At 52.0% G+C, this 20,520-nt stretch overlaps 5 protein-coding genes and 1 pseudogene across 5 annotated transcripts; 4 read left to right on the forward strand and 2 right to left on the reverse strand.

The window, feature by feature from the left end:
- Positions 1-1,557: 1,557 nt before the first annotated feature.
- Positions 1,558-3,349, forward strand: SAPIO_CDS9020 (Major facilitator superfamily transporter; the record flags this gene model as incomplete). Its single annotated transcript, XM_016790524.1, has 6 exons — positions 1,558-1,750; positions 1,808-1,852; positions 1,909-1,967; positions 2,042-2,377; positions 2,436-2,690; positions 2,762-3,349. The coding sequence occupies 6 exons, from the start codon at positions 1,558-1,560 to the stop codon at positions 3,347-3,349; spliced, it is 1,476 nt and encodes a 491-aa protein (XP_016639827.1).
- A 1,843-nt stretch (positions 3,350-5,192) lies between these two features.
- Positions 5,193-5,723, reverse strand: SAPIO_CDS9021 (annotated as a pseudogene; the record flags this gene model as incomplete).
- Positions 5,724-6,406: 683 nt separating this feature from the next.
- Positions 6,407-7,770, reverse strand: SAPIO_CDS9022 (uncharacterized protein; the record flags this gene model as incomplete). The annotated part of the gene is made up of 2 exons (XM_016790525.1): positions 6,407-7,363; positions 7,435-7,770. 2 exons carry the CDS (start codon positions 7,768-7,770, stop codon positions 6,407-6,409), a joined length of 1,293 nt encoding a protein of 430 aa, XP_016639828.1.
- A 1,366-nt stretch (positions 7,771-9,136) lies between these two features.
- On the forward strand, positions 9,137-11,012 carry SAPIO_CDS9023 (C6 zinc finger protein; the record flags this gene model as incomplete). The annotated part of the gene is made up of 3 exons (XM_016790526.1): positions 9,137-9,190; positions 9,252-10,871; positions 10,929-11,012. 3 exons carry the CDS (start codon positions 9,137-9,139, stop codon positions 11,010-11,012), a joined length of 1,758 nt encoding a protein of 585 aa, XP_016639829.1.
- A 2,613-nt stretch (positions 11,013-13,625) lies between these two features.
- SAPIO_CDS9024 (Alcohol dehydrogenase) lies at positions 13,626-15,677 on the forward strand (the record flags this gene model as incomplete). The annotated part of the gene is made up of 2 exons (XM_016790527.1): positions 13,626-13,681; positions 13,748-15,677. The coding sequence occupies 2 exons, from the start codon at positions 13,626-13,628 to the stop codon at positions 15,675-15,677; spliced, it is 1,986 nt and encodes a 661-aa protein (XP_016639830.1).
- A 3,275-nt stretch (positions 15,678-18,952) lies between these two features.
- On the forward strand, positions 18,953-20,421 carry SAPIO_CDS9025 (uncharacterized protein; the record flags this gene model as incomplete). The annotated part of the gene is made up of 3 exons (XM_016790528.1): positions 18,953-19,132; positions 19,201-19,627; positions 19,694-20,421. The coding sequence occupies 3 exons, from the start codon at positions 18,953-18,955 to the stop codon at positions 20,419-20,421; spliced, it is 1,335 nt and encodes a 444-aa protein (XP_016639831.1).
- Between the last annotated feature and the right edge of the window lie 99 nt (positions 20,422-20,520).

The following is a 20,520-nucleotide window of genomic DNA, read 5'->3' on the forward strand; positions in this document are numbered from 1 at the left end:
AAGGAAACTGCAATGCGACACAGAAGCGAGATTATTACGACCGCCTTCAGGCGCAGCCAAATGTAACGACCGAAGGATTCAAATTTAAAATTGCAACGGACGAGCAAAAGGGGAGGACCGAGACGCGGTTAATTGGTCGAATTATGCCGTCACTTTGCTGTGCCTCCCTCGGATGGACACCAAAGTCGGTTGAAATTCGTTGCTCGATGGGATGGGCACGTGCGAATTTAACCTGACTTTAGCCTTTTTCTCCGGGAATTTCCCGATCTGCCCAGAAACCGCAAGAATGAATGCATCCCGCGGAAAAACCTTTGCCCGTCTGCCATGGGCTGCGTGGAACATGAGCATTCAAGGACAAGACCGGAGGAATTCACAATCCGAGGAACCGGGGAGTGGGAATTTGTGATCACTAGAAATCACCGTTGAGCCTCCCGAGAAGAGACGGACTGGGCCCCGCGCTATCACGGATGTTTATTAGGCAAACTTGGCGAAACTTGGCTCCCATACCCGAAAGTACAGCATTGATGTCACCAGCAGTAGAGGAGCTTGATATGGCCCCTTCCTTCCATGCTGTGAACTCGAGAAGCTGTGGCGAGGACGGATACCCCTAACGCTTGAGACAAACTGCAGCGACTTTGGCGAAACATCGCATATATTAACCATTTTTCGCACAATGATAAAGCTGCCTCTTTTGGGCTCCGGCGATCTGCTCTTCTCTAAGCTCGTGAAACGCGGCATTTGCTTCGGGAAATAGTCTCGACTGTTCCTTGGACTTGGAGCTTGGCATACATCGCATGGACAGACCGTTGGACGTCGGTGCCGCCAACAAAACTTTCCAGAAACGGGCCAGCTGATTACTCAACTGGTGATGCCGCATTCAATCGCGGTGGCAGACGTTGCAGGAAGTTGATGTCGCCATTGAGGCCCCAGAATGTCGCGATTGTCCAACACCTCGTTCTGATTGGACCAAGGTTGCACATCCCAGCAAACCGGAGTCCCATCCGTGTGGGACACCAACATATCCCACGGTCGCGAGATGATGCCATCGATAATAAGTCAGCGATTTGAGATTGAACGTTGACTAGGACCGACGTACCTCAGTACTGCGTCCTCTTACAATGGCGCCTCAGTGGGGGTGCCTGGGGCCCCGGAAGCCAAGAGAACCAAGGCCAGTTACCCGCAGCGCCCACATGCATCCCCCAAGACGGCTCTTAAATGCCGAGCAAGTAGTGTGCCCTAGTCGTCGACGGCCCTTGTTATTCGAGAACGTTTGAGGCGTTACCCCACGAAAGGCCGGGGCACTTTCCAGGGTCGGCGATGGCGCTATCGTCCATGCTACGCCTGGTTCAACGTTTCTCCACGACCGAGAGCAACGTCCGGGCGGAGTAAGGTAAACCACATAGGCTGTTGTTGGGAGTTATATAATGGGCGTAACCGGTATCTCTTTGATGTCACTGTGCCTGTGTGCTCTCGTGCTTCCAGACGCTGGCCCCACCCTCTACAACTCTCGAATATTTACCGCAGCACTTACAAGCCGACCATTAGAGCTGAGAGACGATGGCGACCAACGAAGGCGAACCCTTGCCCGAGAAGGCACGTATGTCTGATAAGAACTTGCACGAAGTTAGCTCCGATGCGGGTGAAGTTTCCCCGGAAATCAACGAGAGAGCTCTCCTACGCAAGCTGGACGGCAATCTCCTACCTGCCGTGGGACTGCTCTACCTCCTCTCGTTCCTCGATCGGTCCAATGGTATGGTATTTCTAATTCGCCTTTCCGTGGTAATCATTCTGACATGAACGTGAACAGTCGGCAATGCAAGAATCGAGGGTCTAACTACGGATGTGCATATGAGTAAGCGGACTTCAGGGTCGATGCATGAAAACAACCGCCTAACCAAGACGTGATAGCTGGAAACGAGTACTTGACGGGCTTGACTGTTTACTTCATCGGCTACGTTCTATTTGAGGTATGTTATATTATTCTACTCATCGCATCACGCACAGATAACTATTTTGCACCCCAAGCTAACTTGACTTTAAGATTCCATGCAACATCATCCTGAAGAAGACGACCCCACGCATCTGGCTTCCCACACTAACAGTGGCATGGGGAATCGTCGCGACTCTGATGGGCGTCGTCACCAGCCTTCCCGGCTTCCTCGTCTCTCGTTTCTTCCTCGGCGTCACTGAAAGTGGACTCTTTCCCGGCGTGGTTTACTACTTCTCCATGTGGTACAAGCGGCGTGAGCGACAATACCGAATCTCGCTCTTCTTCTCTGGCGCAGCTCTGGCAGGAGCTTTCGGTGGTCTGCTCGCGTACGGAATTGGACACATGCGAGTTGTTTGGGATAATGGTTGGAGGTGGATCTTCATCTTGGTATGCCACACCCCCACAAACAGTTGTTGGAAATTGACTTCGCTAATGGATTATACAGGAGGGCATTTTGACGGTTTTGGTAGCCATCGGAGCCTACTGGTTTATCCAAAACTACCCCGATACCGCGACATTTGTCAACGATAAGGAGCGGGAATTCATTCGTGCCCGTCTTGCTTCGGACAGCGACGCCACCCTCGACGAAAAATTTACTTGGGCAAGCGTTGTCGAGGCTCTTAAAGATCCAAAGTGTTGGCTGTATGGCTTTGGCTTCCATACTACCAGCCTACCTCTTTATACATTCTCTCTTTTCCTGGTAAGTTCTGCCAGTCTTATGGGTGCCATATGCCATATGCCATCGACCTCGCTGACAGTTGTACGGCCTAGCCTACAATCATCAACAATCTTGGCTACAAGGCAGCTATTGCGCAGCTCCTGACCGTTCCTCCGTATGCGTTCGCCTTCATAACGACCCTCACGACAGCCGTTGTATCCGAGAGAGTCGGCCGACGTGCGCCTTTCATCATGGGTTCCGCCCTATTCGCCATCATCGGCTATGCAATCCTTCTTTCCAATACCGATCCCGTGGGCCGACCGGGCGTTTCATATCTAGGTACCTTTTTCGCGGCCGGAGGCATCTTCCCCGCCGTGGCGCTGGTCCTCTCCTGGCCCGCCATCAACATCTCAGGACAGACCAAGAGGGCTGTGGGGAATGCTATGCAGATCAGCATCGGTAACCTCGGAGCGGTTTTGGGCACTCAGCTGTATCGCGCGGGAGACGGGCCCCGGTATATCGTGGGACATTCGTTTGCTCTGGGCTACCTTGCGGCCCATATCGTCGTCGCAGGTTTGCTCTGGCATATCTTGAAGAGAGAGAATGAGCGTCGTGCAGAGATCGCAGAGGAGGTTAAAGCTGTCGGAGACTTGGATGATTGGCGAGGAGATTCGGATCCACGATGGCGCTTCCAGTACTAGTGATAGATACAGCAACTATTAAAGCGTGGAAAAGGGATGGTTAATTACGCATTGCGGACAAGAGGGGTTCATTTGTCAAGAATACTCATGCCTCATTCGCGATAATACAAGTTATTTATTTTGAAAGGTAGATTGTTGTGTTTCAAAAAGTCTATTGAAATATACATGTATACTCTCAGTCGTGAAAATCTATCCGAACAATGTGCGCCGGCTCATCAGTCCCAAAATCGTTACAAGGTCCCTCTCCGTATTTCCTAACCAGCGTGGGAAACCGACGCGCTCCACGCCATTTCAAAACCGCTCAGGAATCAAATCATAGATTCCAAAAGCCCACGTGTAAATTCAACGCTCCATACCATAAAGCCAAAGAGCGGCGATATCTCCTAGACGTCGTACTTCGTATCACTCCGCATAAATCATAATATACGTATATTGACGCCCCTTTGTCTTTCTTATCAATATCATCCCATGATATGTGGAGGGCTTCGTAATTCGGCGAATTCGGCTTGTTCAAGTCTAGACGTGGACATGCGGACTCCGACTTCCGTGACTGGAGCGCCGGGCCTCACTCATATAGACCTGACTCGGAGCCCGCACTCTTATAGTGGTGCTCCTACTTCGGCCTCGGCCGTGGTGATGGTGGTGGTGATGGTGCCCGTGGGGAGACCTCTCTTCGTGATAGTAGTACTCGTCGTCTGACCACCTCCGTCTCGTGAGGACCCATATGATCCAGCAGATCAGAATGAACCCGAAAATGGAACTGATGACGATACCGGCGATAACACCTCCGCTCATATCGTTTCCATCCTCGTATATAGGTTGGGCGACGATTGTTACTGTCACTGTTTCTTCGCGAGGGAGAACAGTCGTGGCGTCTTGGGGGATCGTGGAAGTTGGTAAAGCGGGCATTTTGTTGGCGGATTTGTCCTCTTTTTTTTCTTCCTTGTCTTTTTGTTTTGTTTGTTTCTCTTCTTTTTTTTAAAAAAAGAGGATATAGAAATCGAGGCTAGAAAGCCAGATCGGATGATCTTTGAAACAGCTCGATAGGGTGGCGACTCTGGTGAGTGCAAGGGGAAATCGTGAATTTGACCAAATTGTGAATCGTGAAACCAGTTATTACTTGCGCTTTCCAGGACCAAAGAAAATCGAGAATCGAAAAGCGAGAATATATAAACGTCCACTACCCCGGGACCCGCCTCTGTATCTCCTGATATCATAGATGGCATGTCCGTTTTCTTGAAAACTCGAACACGGACTCGCCTGTCCCCGATTGTTGGTTCCATCTGCATCATGAGGTCATGCTGCTTGGCAACCCCGCCCGGATTGGACAACTGCCAAGAATTCGAGGACGGACCCGAGAAACGGCCCACGATCTGCGCCGTGACTTGTCACCCCACAGTTCACGGTCGGCGATTTCGTCATTGAGCGATCAAGGAAACGTGGAGGCATCAATTCGACATGGGTGTTCGCCAATCGAAGCATTTCTGGGAACAGTGTCTTGCAGTGCCGGATCTGTCGGTCATCGCCCCCGACTCCGCGCTTGGAACGGTCATGGAACCGGGAGCTGGTTGGACACTGGTTTTTCATTGAGAAGAATCTGAATCACGGCCTGGAATTCACAGTTTCCTACCGTTTATTGGAGGGAGCGCAAGCACAGACTGGTTTCGGACGATAAACGCGGAGTATATGTTAAGGGAAAGCGCTATAGTAGTTGAGAACTCTGATTATCGGATAACGATGAGAACCTAGCCCTCAAAATGTTCACATGAGTCCTCTAGCCCTTACTCGTTTCATCTCCTATTGCAGACTGAGTGCCAAATCCGACCGACAAGTCCTGCCCGACTCATCCCTCAAACGCCTTCTTGAGTGCAGCAATGTCCAATTTCTTCTGCGTAAACATCTCCGCCGAAACCCTCGCCGTCTTCTGCGCATCGCCACAACTCAAATACTCAAACAGAACCTTCGGCACAACTTGCCAACTGACCCCAAACTTGTCGGCCAGCCAACCACACTCCTGCTTGCTTGGGTCCCCGCCCTCGCGGAGTTTCTCCCAGAAGTGGTCCACTTCCTCCTGGTTGTCGCAGTGGATCTGGAAGGAAACGGCGGTAGTAAATTTCCATCCTTGGTCTCCGCCATTGAGGCCGACGAAGGGCTGACCGCGGAGGTCGAATTGGACGACCATTACGGAGCCGGGCTCCGACCCGTGGCAGAGGGCCGGGTCATCAGGATATCTCTGGGTTTGGTTGATTTTGCTCGGTGGGGTGGACGGGGTGATACCAGGAGCAGAGTTGAAAATTGAGGTGTAGTATTGAGCTGCGTCCTCGGCGTCGTTGTTGTTGAACCAGAGGCAGGTAGTGATTTTGTGGCCCGACATGATGGAAGAAGAGGGAATTGGACCGAAGGGTTAAATGATATTCAGTAGATGTAAGAAACGTATAGAGACTAAGCTTAAATTTAGTTTGATAATAAGGATCTCTAGCTACATCGCTGAGAACTGGGAGGAGACTGACGTCGTCTTTATAGACGCCGTGTTCGTTTTCACAAGTCACGAAGAAAACCCGAAGCAAGGCAACCTCCATGTTTCTAGAGGTGATCAATTAACCTTTCGGTGATGTTCAGTAATACGGAAATTGAAAATGCTGGAATTGATTTGTTGAACAGGGATCAATTATTGGCCCGGATGATTGAGAGCATGTCGGATGCCTGTCAGGTTTCAGCCACCAGATCAGGCATCCATGACTTCTTTAGTCTTGTGCAGTTTTTCAGTCAAAAATGCACACTTGCGTGGAGTCAGGGGAAGGGAGCCATATCCTGCCTCTGAGTTCGCCACCTAATGTGACTTGATTCTGTCGATATGGAATCAATAAGGATAGGAGTTAATATCTTGGGCGCTGTCTAATGTTTAAGATTATCTATTATCTATTCATAACACTTCAGCCGTTGAACAGAGATGGGGGGAAAAAAGAAGAAGAGCTGAGATCAGGTTACAAAAGGAACTCTAAAGGGTCGGGGGAAAAAGAGAATCAAACGCAGCCTCTCTAAAAGAATGTTCAATGATTATATCCGCGCAAACACGCCCTTCCCTGCCACTAGTTTGCTCGCCACAGCGAGGAAACCACCTACTAGACACATGGCTCCACTAAACATGGAAACCTCGGAAAAGCCGTGATACCGGTCCACGAGCATTCCGTTGAACGGCGGCCCGATCAAAGCCGCGATAGAGCCGACAGCTATGCCCATGCCCATGTAGGTTCCCATATTTCTGGGGTCTTTGCAACAAGTCGTCAGAGCGGCGGAGCCCCCGGAAATAATCATGCCGGAAGAAAAGCCGAAGACGATAGAGTAAACAACGATTCCTGCTGTGGATTTGGCCTGGTTGAAGCAAAATATGACTATGCCGTTGGAAATGCCTGCAATCACAAGCATGTTCATACGGCCGAATTTATCGGCCAAGATACCAGGGATGACTCGTCCAAACGTCGAGGCGCCGTTGAGAATGGCAAGCATGTATGACGCGAGGTTCGCGCCCATTCCACGGGAGACGGCGTATGCTGGGAGATAGAATAGGGGCGTGAACATGCCGACGAACATGAAAAACAGTGAAGCGACGAGAAGCACATAGGTCCATTCTTTCCAGGCCGCGGCGAGGAAGAACTTGCCGGTGCGTGGTGGTAAGCGCGACTTGAGGGTGATGATCGCAAAGGCTAGGAGAGGCACCATGATAAAGCCGATGATTCGCACCGACCATGCGAATCCTAGAGAACTCCTCATCATCCTGGACAGCGCAATAGGTAGAACGATACCGCCGATGGAGGATCCGGATATCGTAATGCCCAGAGCCGCCGCGCGTTTCTTGTCGAAGAATTGGGAAACCGCCGCCATGGCCGGGAACATCATCAAGCCCATGGTAACGCCCATCAAGACGCCCTGTGCAAGCATAAATTGCCAGTATTCCTTGCACAAGCTGAGCATCATAACGGAGAAGACATAGAGGATAGCGGCCGGGCGAATCACCTGCGAACTTGTCGTTAGCCTAACCCGGGTTGGACTTCTCAACACATCCCGTAGGGTCCCAGAGAGCTTACCCAAACACCATATTGGTCGAATAGCGGACCACCAATGGCACCGGCGAAGAACTGTAGGAAGGCTGCAAGGGATCCGATCCAAGCAATTTTATCGGCAGACTCTTCTTTTAGTTGGTGGCTCATGTAGTACTCCTGGAACACACCGAAGGAGTTTGCGAAACCGAGACCGCAGAAAAATACAAAGCCGGCGCCAGTTGCAACAAGCCACGCTTCGAGACCTCCATCCGGGGCTGGGTTGAGTTCTGACACTGGCTTCTCTTCGCCAACCTCAGTCGGCGCGGAGGAGCCTTCGGGGTCGAAGCTGGGTGGAGACTTCTCGTTGGGCTTGTCGGACATTACCGTTGTCTTCGTTTCAGTGGAAACCACGGTAGGGATATTGAATAGACAAGTGACAAAGGGCTATCTTGTTAGACGGGTAATACACGAAGAGAGGTATGAGGAGTCGGAGAGCTGATGAGCACATGTAGAATACTCAACATATCCTTGACCATTGTGGAGGAAAGAAGAAAACAACAAGGTAATATATATATATATGTATCCACGAGAGGTGTTCTAGAACGAGGGACCCTGCAGCATTAATTGCCTGTCCGCTGTTGTGCGGTTGCCCCGGGTGGAGCGGGATCGGTCACCCATCGGAGATAGACCTCCGCTCTGACAGGCAGAAAGGGGACAAGGAAATCCCCAACGTTTCGGCACCTTAGAACACGTACGCAAGCATTCCGCATCTGACATGGAAGAGCAAAGAAATGTAACTCGAGTCATAAAAACAGCAAGAATTGACACGCGAATACGAAATACGCATGGAGATTATCAATCAATCACCTCGCATGATTGTGAGATCGGACACCGCAAAGAGTTGAAGGATTCGATATGTCCGACTCGGCTTCGGCAAATTCAACCAATCACGGAATAAACCGACCTCCGCCCGCCACCGAGATTTCGGATTTAAGCCTCTGACGTCCCCCTTCAAAGTTCCCGCATATTATTCGTGTTCGGCCCAGACTTTCTTGACGGCATTTCCGTTCGCTTCGGAGATTTTTACTGCCTATCAATCGGCCTTGTTGGAGATATTGATCTAATACGTACATGGATGCCGTGACCGAACCTCAGCGTCGGCGCAGAAGGCCCGCCATGTAGGTCCACCGAATCAGCCCCAAATCCGAATCGTGACGGAATCCCTACTGACAGCTTCGTCGATGACTGCAGCTCCTGCACCCTTTGCCGGAGGCGCAAAATCAAATGCAATCGGGAAATCCCTTGTGCAAATTGCAAACGGTCCAAGAATGAATCTTGCATCTATGAAAACCATCCCTCTCAGCCTCCACGACAAACGCCACTGGCGCGAGTCACAGGCTTGAGACCCATTGAGCCTCGAGAGACTCTCGAGCCTCACAGTCCTGTATCCCTTATTGATGACGCTTCACCTTCCGGTTCTACGGGATCCAGTCGTCCTGCCGGGGCTCTTGTGACTGCTCCCGTGACCGCGCTCCTATCCCCCACGATCAAACCGGCGAAGGAACTCGAATTGATGAGGAATCGGATTCAACAGCTCGAGGAACAACTCTCTCAAGCGAACCAAAGACAGAACCTGCTAGGGCGGGTTGAGGAAACCGAGACAGCCTCTTCTTTCTTAGTAGGAACATTCCATCTTCAGCACGAAAGCCACCTTGCCGGTCACTCGAATGCCACCAGTCGGAGCGTGATGCACAAGAGTCGCCTTTTTGGCAGAAGCCACTGGATCAACGGCGTCGTAATGGTAAGTCAGGTCGCCGGCCCTAGATGGCTTTCTCCTCGTTTATACTGACAACCGGTTGTAGTGGTTCCGGGACGTCTTCGAGATGATCGAGCCTCATGCCCTCAAGGAAGACTCAAAAGCGACCAGTACCATGCGAAAATGCAAGGTATTGGCAAGAATCATCAAGGCACGGCGTTCGCCATCTTGGCCGGCACCGCCGACTCCCGATCTTCCGCCCCGAAATGTGGCAGATAAACTTGTCGACGGTTACCTTTCGACCATGGAGACGGTATTGCGCATTCTCCACATTCCGAGTTTCAGGAGGGATTACGAAGCCCTCTGGACACCTGGCACGAAACCCGATCCAGCTTTCCTCGTCCAGCTGAAGCTCGTGATGGCTATTGGCGCCGTATTGTATGACAACACATTCTCCTTGCGTCCGTCGGCGATGCAGTGGATATACGAAGGCCATACATGGATATCGGGACCGGAGTTCAAGCGAAAGCTCACCGTGCAGTCTCTGCAAACGCAATTATTGCTCGTCCTCGCCCGCGATCTTGTAGGAGTGGACGAGGGGTCGTTATGGATATCAATCGGCTCGATTCTGAGGGCAGCGATGTACATGGGCCTACATAGGGACCCTGCATGTCTACCCAAGCGGACTGTCTTTGCCGCCGAGATGCGGCGGCGGCTGTGGAACACGATCCTCGAACTTGCTCTGTTGCACGGGATGAGCTCTGGTGGGCCGATTCTGCTGTCGCTCGAAGACTTCGACACCGCGCCGCCAGGGAATTACGATGATGATCAACTAACAGGGGAAAACCCTTCGCCGATGCCGGGTAATTATTTTACTCAATCCTCAGTCGCTATTGCTCTCCGGGAAACCATCCCCATCCGCCTCAAAATCTTGAGATTCCTGAATGATCTTAGTTCGCACGTCACCTATGAAGAGGCCCTCCGCCTTGATGCACAGATGAGGTCGTCTTACAAGATACTCCGAGCCAGCCTTCAGAAGCAGGATTCAAAAAAAGGTGTTCCCCCGCCTCAGTTTGCGATTCGCATAGCCGATCTCTTCATGAATCGGTTCTTGTTATCCCTCCACGTCCTCTTCTTCAGTCCTTTGTTGAATTCCATGACTTATGCCTTCTCAAGGAAGGTAGCCATCGAAACCTCTCTTAAGATCTGGCACTCGCTGGTCCAACCCTCACCAACCTCGGATGGTACCTCAGACTCCTGGGATCTAGGAGACGATTTAACACGGCTTGTCACCTCCGGCTCGGGATTCTTCCGCATTTCTGTCAACCTCGTTAGCATGCTGATCATGGCGGAGCTGAAGCTGCAGCTCCAAGAAGACGATGGCCTTACCCCAGTACCGCTGCGGCAGGACCTTCTGTCGGTCATGGACGCTGCCAAAATCTGGACAATAAAAGCTATTGAAAGAGGAGAAACGAATATAAAAGGCTATATCTTTACCATTTTGGTCAGCACGCAGATCGAGTGCCTGATTGATGGGGTTGAGAGGGAGGAGATGGTCCTGCGACTAGTATCCACCGCCGAGGCCGGGGAGGAGAGGTGCCTCAAGATACTTGAGGAGCAGGTTGCCGAAGGGCAGCCAGAAGGAATTGTGGATGATGGGATGAGCCACATGGCTCTAAGCACGCCGGCCGATTTCATGGGGGACTGGGATTTCTCAGACTTTTCGGTAAGCCTGCCTCTGTCACTGCTAAGTATAACGGACCTCTGACCAGTCGTATCACAGATGTTAGATACACAGTTCAGTTTGGGCAGCATGGAGCCGCTGGCTTGGGCGTTTGGTGATGCGCCGCAAGGAATGTCTTCATAGCGAACTGACACGTTTTGAATAGTGGACTTGTACGATGTATTATGTAGGATGTACAATATTAGATTATCTCCCACATTGCAAGATGGCCTTCTCCTCAATCAACACTGGACCAAAACCCATTTGAGCGTGTTACTACTCTCAGAGTAGTGTTTACATCGATTAACCTAGACACTCTTCCCAGAACTAGGCCTAGTACCCTGTCGGTTGTAGCCTCAGCACGTCGTTTTATGGGCTCAAGCCTGAGCTCGTCGAATGCCTTCTTTTCCGTCAACCGACGGTTGCTCGTACCGAGTTTTGAAGTAGTTGATCCTGGCTAGACTTCCCTTGTCATCTTGCCATGGTCCCTAAATGACTGAAATATTCTGAGCGGTTTTGGTAGTCGTCATTTCCACAACGTGCCGTCACGATTCGTAAAAACCACGCAAACTACAAAGTACGCCGTGCTTTGTTCGCAAGGGCTACAGGCCCCCTAAGGTTAGGGTTACCAGCCTGTACATGAGTAATCCTGTTCACCACCAGCACTGCAATTTATCGGCCAGCAGCGCCCCGGCTTGGTACCGATGCTCTGAGATTGGAGGTACAGCGATTGTATTCAATCGAGAAGGTGATTGAGGCATTTGATCTTGCTGGCGATTACATATCCGTCCACAATTGATTAGAGGGAGAGATAGGGTCGGCCCTGGACCAGGAAGCAATCCTTACCAGTACCCATCCACCCTGAACCATGCATGTTCGTGGCTGACTGGTAATGAGATGAGGTGAAGGATGTGTTCAGCGCCCCAGAACATGGCTGAGTGGAACATGCAGCAAGACCTGCCTGGGTTCAGGCATTGGCATGGATGATACCCTCTGATAAATGCAGTGATAAACTCTCCGGGAAGTTTGGATGCGAGTCTCAGGCGTATGAGCGACAGATTTGTGGGAGAACGCATTAGACGCGATGTCCCTCCACTCTGCACATGTCCTCATATTCAAGGGGGGAGCCTGTGCATGTTGAGTGAGAGCCATGTCTTACAATGAAAATGCAGAGTTGAAGAGGGGACTACCAATAAAATGACGAATCTCCCATCCAGCAGGGCTATCTTTGCTTTTGATAATCCCCGATGAACCTTTTCAGCTGTGATTGGGTGACCAGATGAGGTTCACTCTCTCCCCAGGTTGAGCGACCGAACGCATCTCAGACCGGATTGCCAGCGAGGGTTTTGGAGGTTGCGTCGGTAAATACCGCTACTCCACTCCACAAAAAGCAAGCTTTTTTTCTTCCTTTTTTTGCGCTTCTTCACTATCGACGTTTTGAACTTAGCATCCCCTTGACGTTGACACCACGTTTAAGCTTGGCTTGGCGTTGGGAACCACGACGAATCGAATGGGGCTCGAGCCGTCATCGCTGGTTGAGTGCCAGGCTCCACGTCCTCAGGCCCTGGATGACCTGGCCGCCCAGCTCTACCGCTCAGCGTGAGGTCCCCTGGGAATCCTGGCTGGCTGTGTCCGAGGGCCTGGCACTATTGTATTCAATGGCCTGGCTCCCTCATCCGAGCGCAGGAACAGGAGGCCCCAGCCTAATAATTGGAGCTAAAATCCAATAGATTCCGGCATGGCTAGGGTCCCCATTTTGCTCCTGCAACCACTACGTAGCATTTGCGGATTTGCGCAAGGTTCGTGCGGCATTGGTTCAGTCGGCTTCGACGCAGTGTGCTCTGTTCTTCCCAATCATTTTCTTCCATTATTCCGCAAGGCGGCAGTCCTCTTCAACGTCCAGGTAAGGAATAGCGTCGCATTCCCCCCCCCCCCGGGGGTAGACCCAAGAACACGACCAAGAGGTTCTAGACCTGTGCACTCACTACTTCGCTCTCCATAAATCATAAAATCGGAGACTGTTGGACTGATAGATGCGTCTGAATGATGCTGTGAATGTGGGTATCGGTAGAAACAGTGGAGGGCAACACGTGAGACAGCAGACGCTGAAGATTTTGATGGGAGCCTGCGTCCTTGAGATGTCACTGCTCCGCTCTACGAGACGCTAGAACCGAAAAGCGAAGGTCGCGTTCCGCTAATTTTAAGCAGAGGAATACGAAGTAATCACTCATATAACTAATGCTGTGAACCTGCGCACAATAGACAATACTACCTGATATGTATGCACCCGATGGTCTAAAATAAGCACATTTTGAGCCCGCCCTTCAGTGCGTTCATTTCCAGACAGAAATGCACTTTTGAACTGCAGAGCAGCAGCACGGTGTACGTCATGGGGGTTCCTGAGTGGAGATTACGGGAACAGCCAAGCGCAAAAGCAACCCTCCGGGAGGGTGTGCGCGCGCAGGAGCATGGGTCTGAGAACCCTTCCCTCGACGGTCTCGAGCTAGAATTGGTGGAAGACGCTACCTTGAACTGCCTCCCACTAGTTCCAGCCCCCGCCCACGGTTTTGGCCCTCTCAGAAATGCCGACCTGGACCGTTGTGGTGGAAGTGGAAGCGATAATGTAGCTGCAGTGCATCCCAAATCCCATATATAGTGGTCAAGGCCGTCTCCAACAAAAGGTGATTCCTCATCGTCGAGCTCGGTATCTGGGCTGTGAAGAAAGTTGGAGTCGCGGATCCTGAGAACAAGGTCAAAATGCTCCTCTCCAATCTTTGCGCCTTGCTCGCGTATACGAGTCTGGCCGTCGCCAGGTAAGAATAGTATCCTCTGCCCCTTCTCAATTGCCCCTATGCTCACGTTTCCGCGTCTGTCTGTAGGCCGTCGAAGCACCATGCGCGACAAGTTTCTCCGTCAAACATCCTCGAGAGCTACGAGTATGTCATCGTGGGCTCGGGTCCAGGTGGAGGACCGCTCGCCGCTCGACTTGCCATGGCTGGCAAGTCAGTCCTCCTCATCGACGCTGGCGATGACCAGGGCGGTTCTATTCCATACCAGGTGCCGGCCCTCAGTCTGCAATCCACAGAGTATGAGCCGATGAGGTGGGACTACTACGTCAACCACTTCAGCAATCTCACCGTGCAGCAACAAGACTCCAAGATGACCTATCGCACTCCATCGGGAGAGACCTATGTCGGTCTTAACCCGCCGGCTGGCTCGACCCCGCTGGGAATCCTCTATCCCAGGGCCGGTACCCTCGGTGGATGCAGTGCCCACAACGCTCTTATTACCGTCTATCCTCACAAGAGCGACTGGGATGGCATAGCGTCCCTCACTGGTGATTCTTCCTGGTCGGCGTCCAACATGCGCAAATATTTCGAGCGCTTGGAAAAGTGCACGTACCTCCCCAACGGCATAGTGGGCCATGGATTCAGCGGTTGGCTCTCCACCAGTTTGACTGATCTGACACTCGTCGCGACCGACCTCAAGCTTCTGAGGATTGTCCTAGCTTCCGCTATTGCCATGGGCCAGGGCGGTCTCCTCTCGTGGCTAATCACCACCGTTGGAGGTCTTACCGGCGTCCTTCTCAAAGATCTCAATGTCGACAGCCCCAACAGGGACTCGACTGAAGGAGTGTACCAGATGCCCATTGCTACCGACAATGGCTCACGATCCGGGCCCCGCCAATTCATGCTTGACGTGGCCAACGCCCAGAACCCCGATGGATCCCGAAAGTATCACCTGGACATTCTCCTCAACACCCTCGTAACAAAAGTCCGCTTTGACACGACCGACAGCAAACCCCGCGCGGTGGGCGTCGACTTCCTGCATGGCCAAAGCTTGTACCGCGCCGATCCCCGCTCAAACGGTGCTGGAAGCGGGACCCCCGGTTCGGTCGATGCCTCGAGCGAGGTAATTCTTGCCGCTGGTGCATTCAATACCCCGCAACTTCTCAAGCTCAGCGGCATCGGCCCGCAGGACGAACTTGCGTCGTTCAACATTCCCGTAGTAGCCAACCTCCCCGGCGTCGGCACGAACCTGCAGGATCGCTACGAAACCACCGTGATTGGAAAGACTACCTCTGATTTCGCCGTCACGTCGGACTGCAACTTCTACCGCACGCCTGATGATCCGTGTCTGACGCGCTGGAAGAACGGCGGCTCCGTCTCGACGCTCAAGGGCGTGTACGCGTCCAATGGTATCGCTCTCGCTATTACCAAGAAGTCGACCTCTGCCAGCAGCAGTGATGATCCGGACATCTTCATCGCTGGTGCACCCGTCTCTTTCCCAGGTTATTATCCAGGCTACTCTGCCGACGGCACTGCTGATGCGAGACACTGGACGTTCCTCACCCTCAAGGCCCATACCCGCAACCGCGCCGGCACGGTCAAGTTGCGATCCACTGACCCCCGTGACACTCCCCTTATCGACTTTAACAATTTCGCCGACCCGGCGGCGGCGGCGCTCGACTCTAGGGCTGTGGTCGAGGGTATGAAATTCACTCGAAGTCTTTTTACCTCGATAGGAGGGTTCACGGAAGTCTGGCCCGGTGCATCTGTTTCTTCGGACGCGCAGCTCGATAATTGGGTGAGGAAGGAGGCCTGGGGTCATCATGCAAGCTGTACCTGCCCGATCGGTCCCGATAGTGATCCGATGGCGGTGTTGGACTCGAAATTCCGGGTGCGAGGCGTAGATGGTTTGAGGGTCGTGGATGCGTCGGTGTTCCCTCGAATTCCGGGGTACTTCCTTGTGGTTCCGGTTTACATGGTGAGCGAGAAGGCGGCGGACACGATTCTTGGGGTCGCCTAGATGGCGGAGCTGAGGGGAGAGAGAGGGCATTTTTACAGTCAATCTTTTTTATTCGAATTTTTCGTGTATTGGAAACTCTGGTCGCAATAATTAATACTATATATTGATCCACATCGATTGATCTATTCTAAGGGCCGTTCCGGATCGACAATTGCATGAAAGTGTGATCGACAATTCTGCATTGGCACGATCATTCTTCAAGACTTGGCACCGGGGAAGTCGACCAAACTTTTGGTGATCAATTGATTCTCAATGAAAGAGCCGCACTAATTGCAAGCAAACATCTGGGTGAGTCTTGGGATGCTCCGTTTTTCCGAGAGGGCGCTTCGGCAATGATTCCGAGAAGTCCCATGGAGCCAGCATTAGGCATTAACCCAGGCTGGATGAGCGCGGTTGGTAGTCCGCGAAGTCGGTAGTCTACGATGCCCAGGGAAACTGCCGAATGCCGTGCTCAAGGGAAACCCCTGAACCCCTGGCTCACTCGGTTGACCAGCCTGGCAAATACTTCGTATGAAGTCATAGGGTTCCTGGAGATCCGAGGTGCTCTGGGATGCGTACAAGCCTACAAGGTTCCCCAAAGAAAATCTGGTGAGAAAAATGTGAGTTTCTCACGATTGTGATGCATCATAAATGCGACATCGAACGACCAGGCATTTGGATTTCGTCAGTTTTAAGAGAGAAAAGTGAGTCCATCACTTGAGACTCAGTCCAACCTGGCCGTTGAGCATGGAGAGACATTTGATGCGCTGCATTCTGGAACGGGACATAAATTTCTGAAAAACAAGCAATAAACAGTGCCCTCGAATAAGACACGAGTTTCCGAGAGGGATTTACTTTGCAGAAGGTGTGGTATTGCTTGATTTACGTGAATATTGCTTCGTGCTGAATGGACAAGAGTCGTAATCTCGCAGGGGAATGGAGTAGAAGTGGCGCTGCTGAAGAGTCCGTCTCTGACCAACTGCATAGCGACTAGCCTGGCGCAAGCCTAGCTCGAGATCCAGGGCCAGCTGAATGGGCAGGGGTCCGGGTTCCAATGCTAGTTTCCATAGCGCTATCGATGCAGGGGATGTGACAGTAACACGGCTGGCCAGTCATGGCCAGCGGAATGAGGGAGAGTTCTTTCCGAGGTGCAAGGTACCCGAGGGTGAAGGGAGCGTGGGAGAGTGGGAGACCAAACGGAAGGGAGAGAAAGCATGGAAGCAAAACAATCCAGTTCGTCTGACCGAAGGGAAGGTTCTTTGAAGGAAGCAGGCATTCCCGCTGGGATGTAACGGACTGGGGGAGGATCGAGGAAGAAGAGGGGTTCTTCGGACATCGCGCTTTTTGGGAGGTGGGCTGCGGCTGGACAAATTAGGCAGGGATCTACAGCCGTCTTGCGTATTTCGGTTGCTGTTCCGTGGGAGCGTCCAGGAGCGCAATGTCGTCTCCAGGATCGATCAGACTGGAGCCCAAGATCAGTCAAATTTAGTTTCAATTAACTTTGTTCTAGTGCTTCGTAGTGTCCTCTGCTCTTCGCACAGATTCACAGGGGAAAGAAGAGACTTTAAATCCCGTAAAGCCGACCGCCTTTACAACACAAGCACGCTGGATCAACGCTGTGTTTGATTTACTCAGTTGGGCCTAGGAAGAACTAACCTCCACGAGGTTTACTACGCCTTGACTTTCCCCAGTCAGGTCGGCAATGGCGGTCAACTATTGTTTCGCTCGGTTCCCCTCCTTGAGCTTGTCTGTGTACGAAGTATGGGGAAGCCCCAACCACTTCTTCGACAAGAGGGATTAAAAGTTTTGTTCCACTAATAGTACGAAGCATTGTGCTTTTCCCCGTTTCCCCACAAGGCTTGATGCCACCTCCAATGTGTCTTGGTCCCTGGGTCTTGCCCACCAACACACCGCAACACCAACATCCCGAGTTTGGTGGACGAACAGACCTCCAGGTACCAAGTACAGTACACCATATCCTCTTCACTGAGTGAAATAATCCCTAACACGAGGGAGGGTGATCCCTGGGAGAATACGGATTGGTCTTGCCTGTACAGGTTGAACGCGGATAGACTTGCAGTATCATCGGCCAGCGACAGCATTCCCCAAGTAAGATGAGGAGATGGGCAACGTAATTCGCCAGTCTCTCTCATCGCTCCAATCACCTAGCTTTCCGACGCACCCTCACCCGGTGCGTTTCCGGAATGTGGCTGGACGATCACAGCTCAATAAATCTGATCCCTGTCCGACCGCCCACACCAGGCCTAAAGCCACTCATTCATCTCTCTTGACCAGCATTCGGTGGGAGCTGGGAAACTAGTAATAATACAGGGGCCTGAGTACCGTCGCATTCCGCCCCCAACTTGACCTCCTGCCTCATAGCAATTTTGCTGATTGTTGCAATCGTTGCACACAACAGTGCGCACTGGTCTAGAACCAATCTAGCTTGGCTGCTAAACTTGCTATTGATAGCGTTGAACACACAAGCTAACGCGGTCTTGGGCGATCCGCCCTACACGTCACCAGCATTAGACCCATCGGTTTCGTGTCAAGACCCCTGCCCCAAGGTCGCAGGTGTCAGGGATGAGCTTATCCATCATCGGTCTTTGGGATGAGTGACCGTGTACTCCGGAGATACCCCATCGACAAGCCCGGGCCGCCTTACAACCCTGGTTACTTGGATGTAGAGTCGAACCAACAGGGCGGGGGCGTTCCTTTTCTCAAGAGAAGAGCCATGGAATCCTGTCACGCCGGAGCAACAAACCGAAGGTAGAACCTTCCCGCCTCCATCTTGGCTTGATATGCATCCTGCTCTCAGGTTCTTCCACTCTTGATCCACCTGAGGGCCAATAAGTTCACCAATAATCCACAAGCTGAGGTCTGAGGGGCTCAGAATCCTCTTTGGCTTCGTTTCCCAGTGGATTTTTTTTTCTTTTCTTTTCTTTCTTTTCTATCCCTACCGGTGGGCCTTATCCCTGCTCTGTCAAACAACGACATGCCCATCCCATCACATCCATGCCCCGCCCTATCTTCATTCTGGTAGCTATATGAGCGCCGTTATCCGGCTCATCACTCCCACCGTTGCGCCATTCTCGCCGATCACTTCCTAGAATCTTCTCCGGTCCTTTGGAGACGCGGCTTGGTTGCGTATCATTTTATCTATCCACACTATCGCTCTAAGACACACATTAAACATATTTACCCTTAGCGTTTCCCTCGTCGTTCATTTTAATCATTCTCCAACCCGCATCCTCAGCTGGAGGAATCCTCAAACCTTTCTCCAACTTTAAGCCACCATGGGACTCCTGCCGTTGACTTACTCGCGTCCCGCGTACGTACCACCCGAGGACTCGAGGAAAAGCCTCGAGTCATTCAGTACAGAGAAGGCTTCTCTTCGCTCCGGGAGGTCTGGTCTGTCAGCTGGTATCCCTGATGCTCTCGCCTTCGATAAGATCATTTCTGGGGAGACATGTCCGGTATGTCATCAATGTTGAGAAAGAAAAAAAAACGAGTCATCTAGTCATCTACTAACAGAATTATATAGCCCATGTCTGTCCGCGACTTCATGAATTATCTTCTTTTTGTCGAATACTCGGCAGAAAACCTTCAGTTCTACCTCTGGCACCGGGATTATGTCCAACGATTTGCCCAAGCCCCCAGGTCTGACCTCGCTCTTGCTCCGCAATGGACCAGGGCGATGGAGGAGGAGACGGTCTCCAGGCTGCAGAGGGAGGCCGCCGAGGATAAGCGACGTGTCTGCACGGGTGCCGCGGAGATGTTCAAGGGTACCGATTTTGACAAGAAGAGGCCCATAGAGACCGTGACGGAGATAGACCCATTCTCACCGAGAGCAACGACAAGCTACAGTAACAAGGAGTCAATCTACGCGCTATCATCAATGGCGTCAAATACCAGCACTCTTCGGTCTCCCACAAGCGAGGCTTTCGCCTCCGTGGGTGCTAAAACTCCATGTAAGCATTCTCAAGCGAGCCCTCGCTATCTCAGACCTAGAAATTTGCTGACGATGTCTACCGCAGTCACCATTCAGCCCTTCCGAGAAGAGATCGACCGCATCATCTCCACCTACATCATGGTCGACGCTCCTCGGCAACTCAACCTATCCGATCGAGACCGCCGCACACTCCTTCATGCCCTCTCCTACACAACCCACCCGTCCGCGCTCCGGATTGCCTTCGAATGGGTCGACTATTCTCTCCGCTTCCAGAGCCACCCCAACTTCGTCCGATGGTCCGTCTGCAACGGCAACCCGCCCCGCGTCTCTTTTGCTCGTATGCTAGGTTTCAGCGGGATTGCCATGTGTCTTGGTTTCGCCATCATGTTGACTCTCAGCACATCGGCGAGGGGATATCGAGCGATCTTGGCAATTGGCTGGGCTATAGGCATCTGTGCCGTGGTGGCGAGCTACCGAGGAATGTGCATCTGCATGTATGCCATGCACCATCGACACATTCGCCCCTGGGAGCTCTTCCTGGACGCGGAGGAGAATCCCGAGGCCGTAGGGAAGCGGTCGTTTGACTCGTTCGGCTCGAGTAACAGTTTCGAACACGAGCCGTGGCTAGTCAAGTACTCCGAGAAGAACCTGATGCGCAAGATCTTCGATAAAGAGAGGTGGATTGAAGAGCCGATGCTCCGACAAATTCAAGACACGATCTTCGTGCAGTCCCTGCTTATTGGAACTGCGGCCGCCGCTGTTCTTGCCCTCATATTTGTGCTCATTCCTTCTGGAAATCTCTTTTCCTTTTAAATCTGTTTCCTTTGTTTATACTGAGCGCAGTGTTCGCAGGACTGCTGTTGGTTTCCTATGTTTTAGTATATATGCGGATGGAGTCACGATGAATATGAC

This window comes from Scedosporium apiospermum (genome assembly GCF_000732125.1).
Source record: "Scedosporium apiospermum strain IHEM 14462 chromosome Unknown SEQ_SAPIO_0132, whole genome shotgun sequence".
Classification (NCBI taxonomy): domain Eukaryota; kingdom Fungi; phylum Ascomycota; class Sordariomycetes; order Microascales; family Microascaceae; genus Scedosporium; species Scedosporium apiospermum.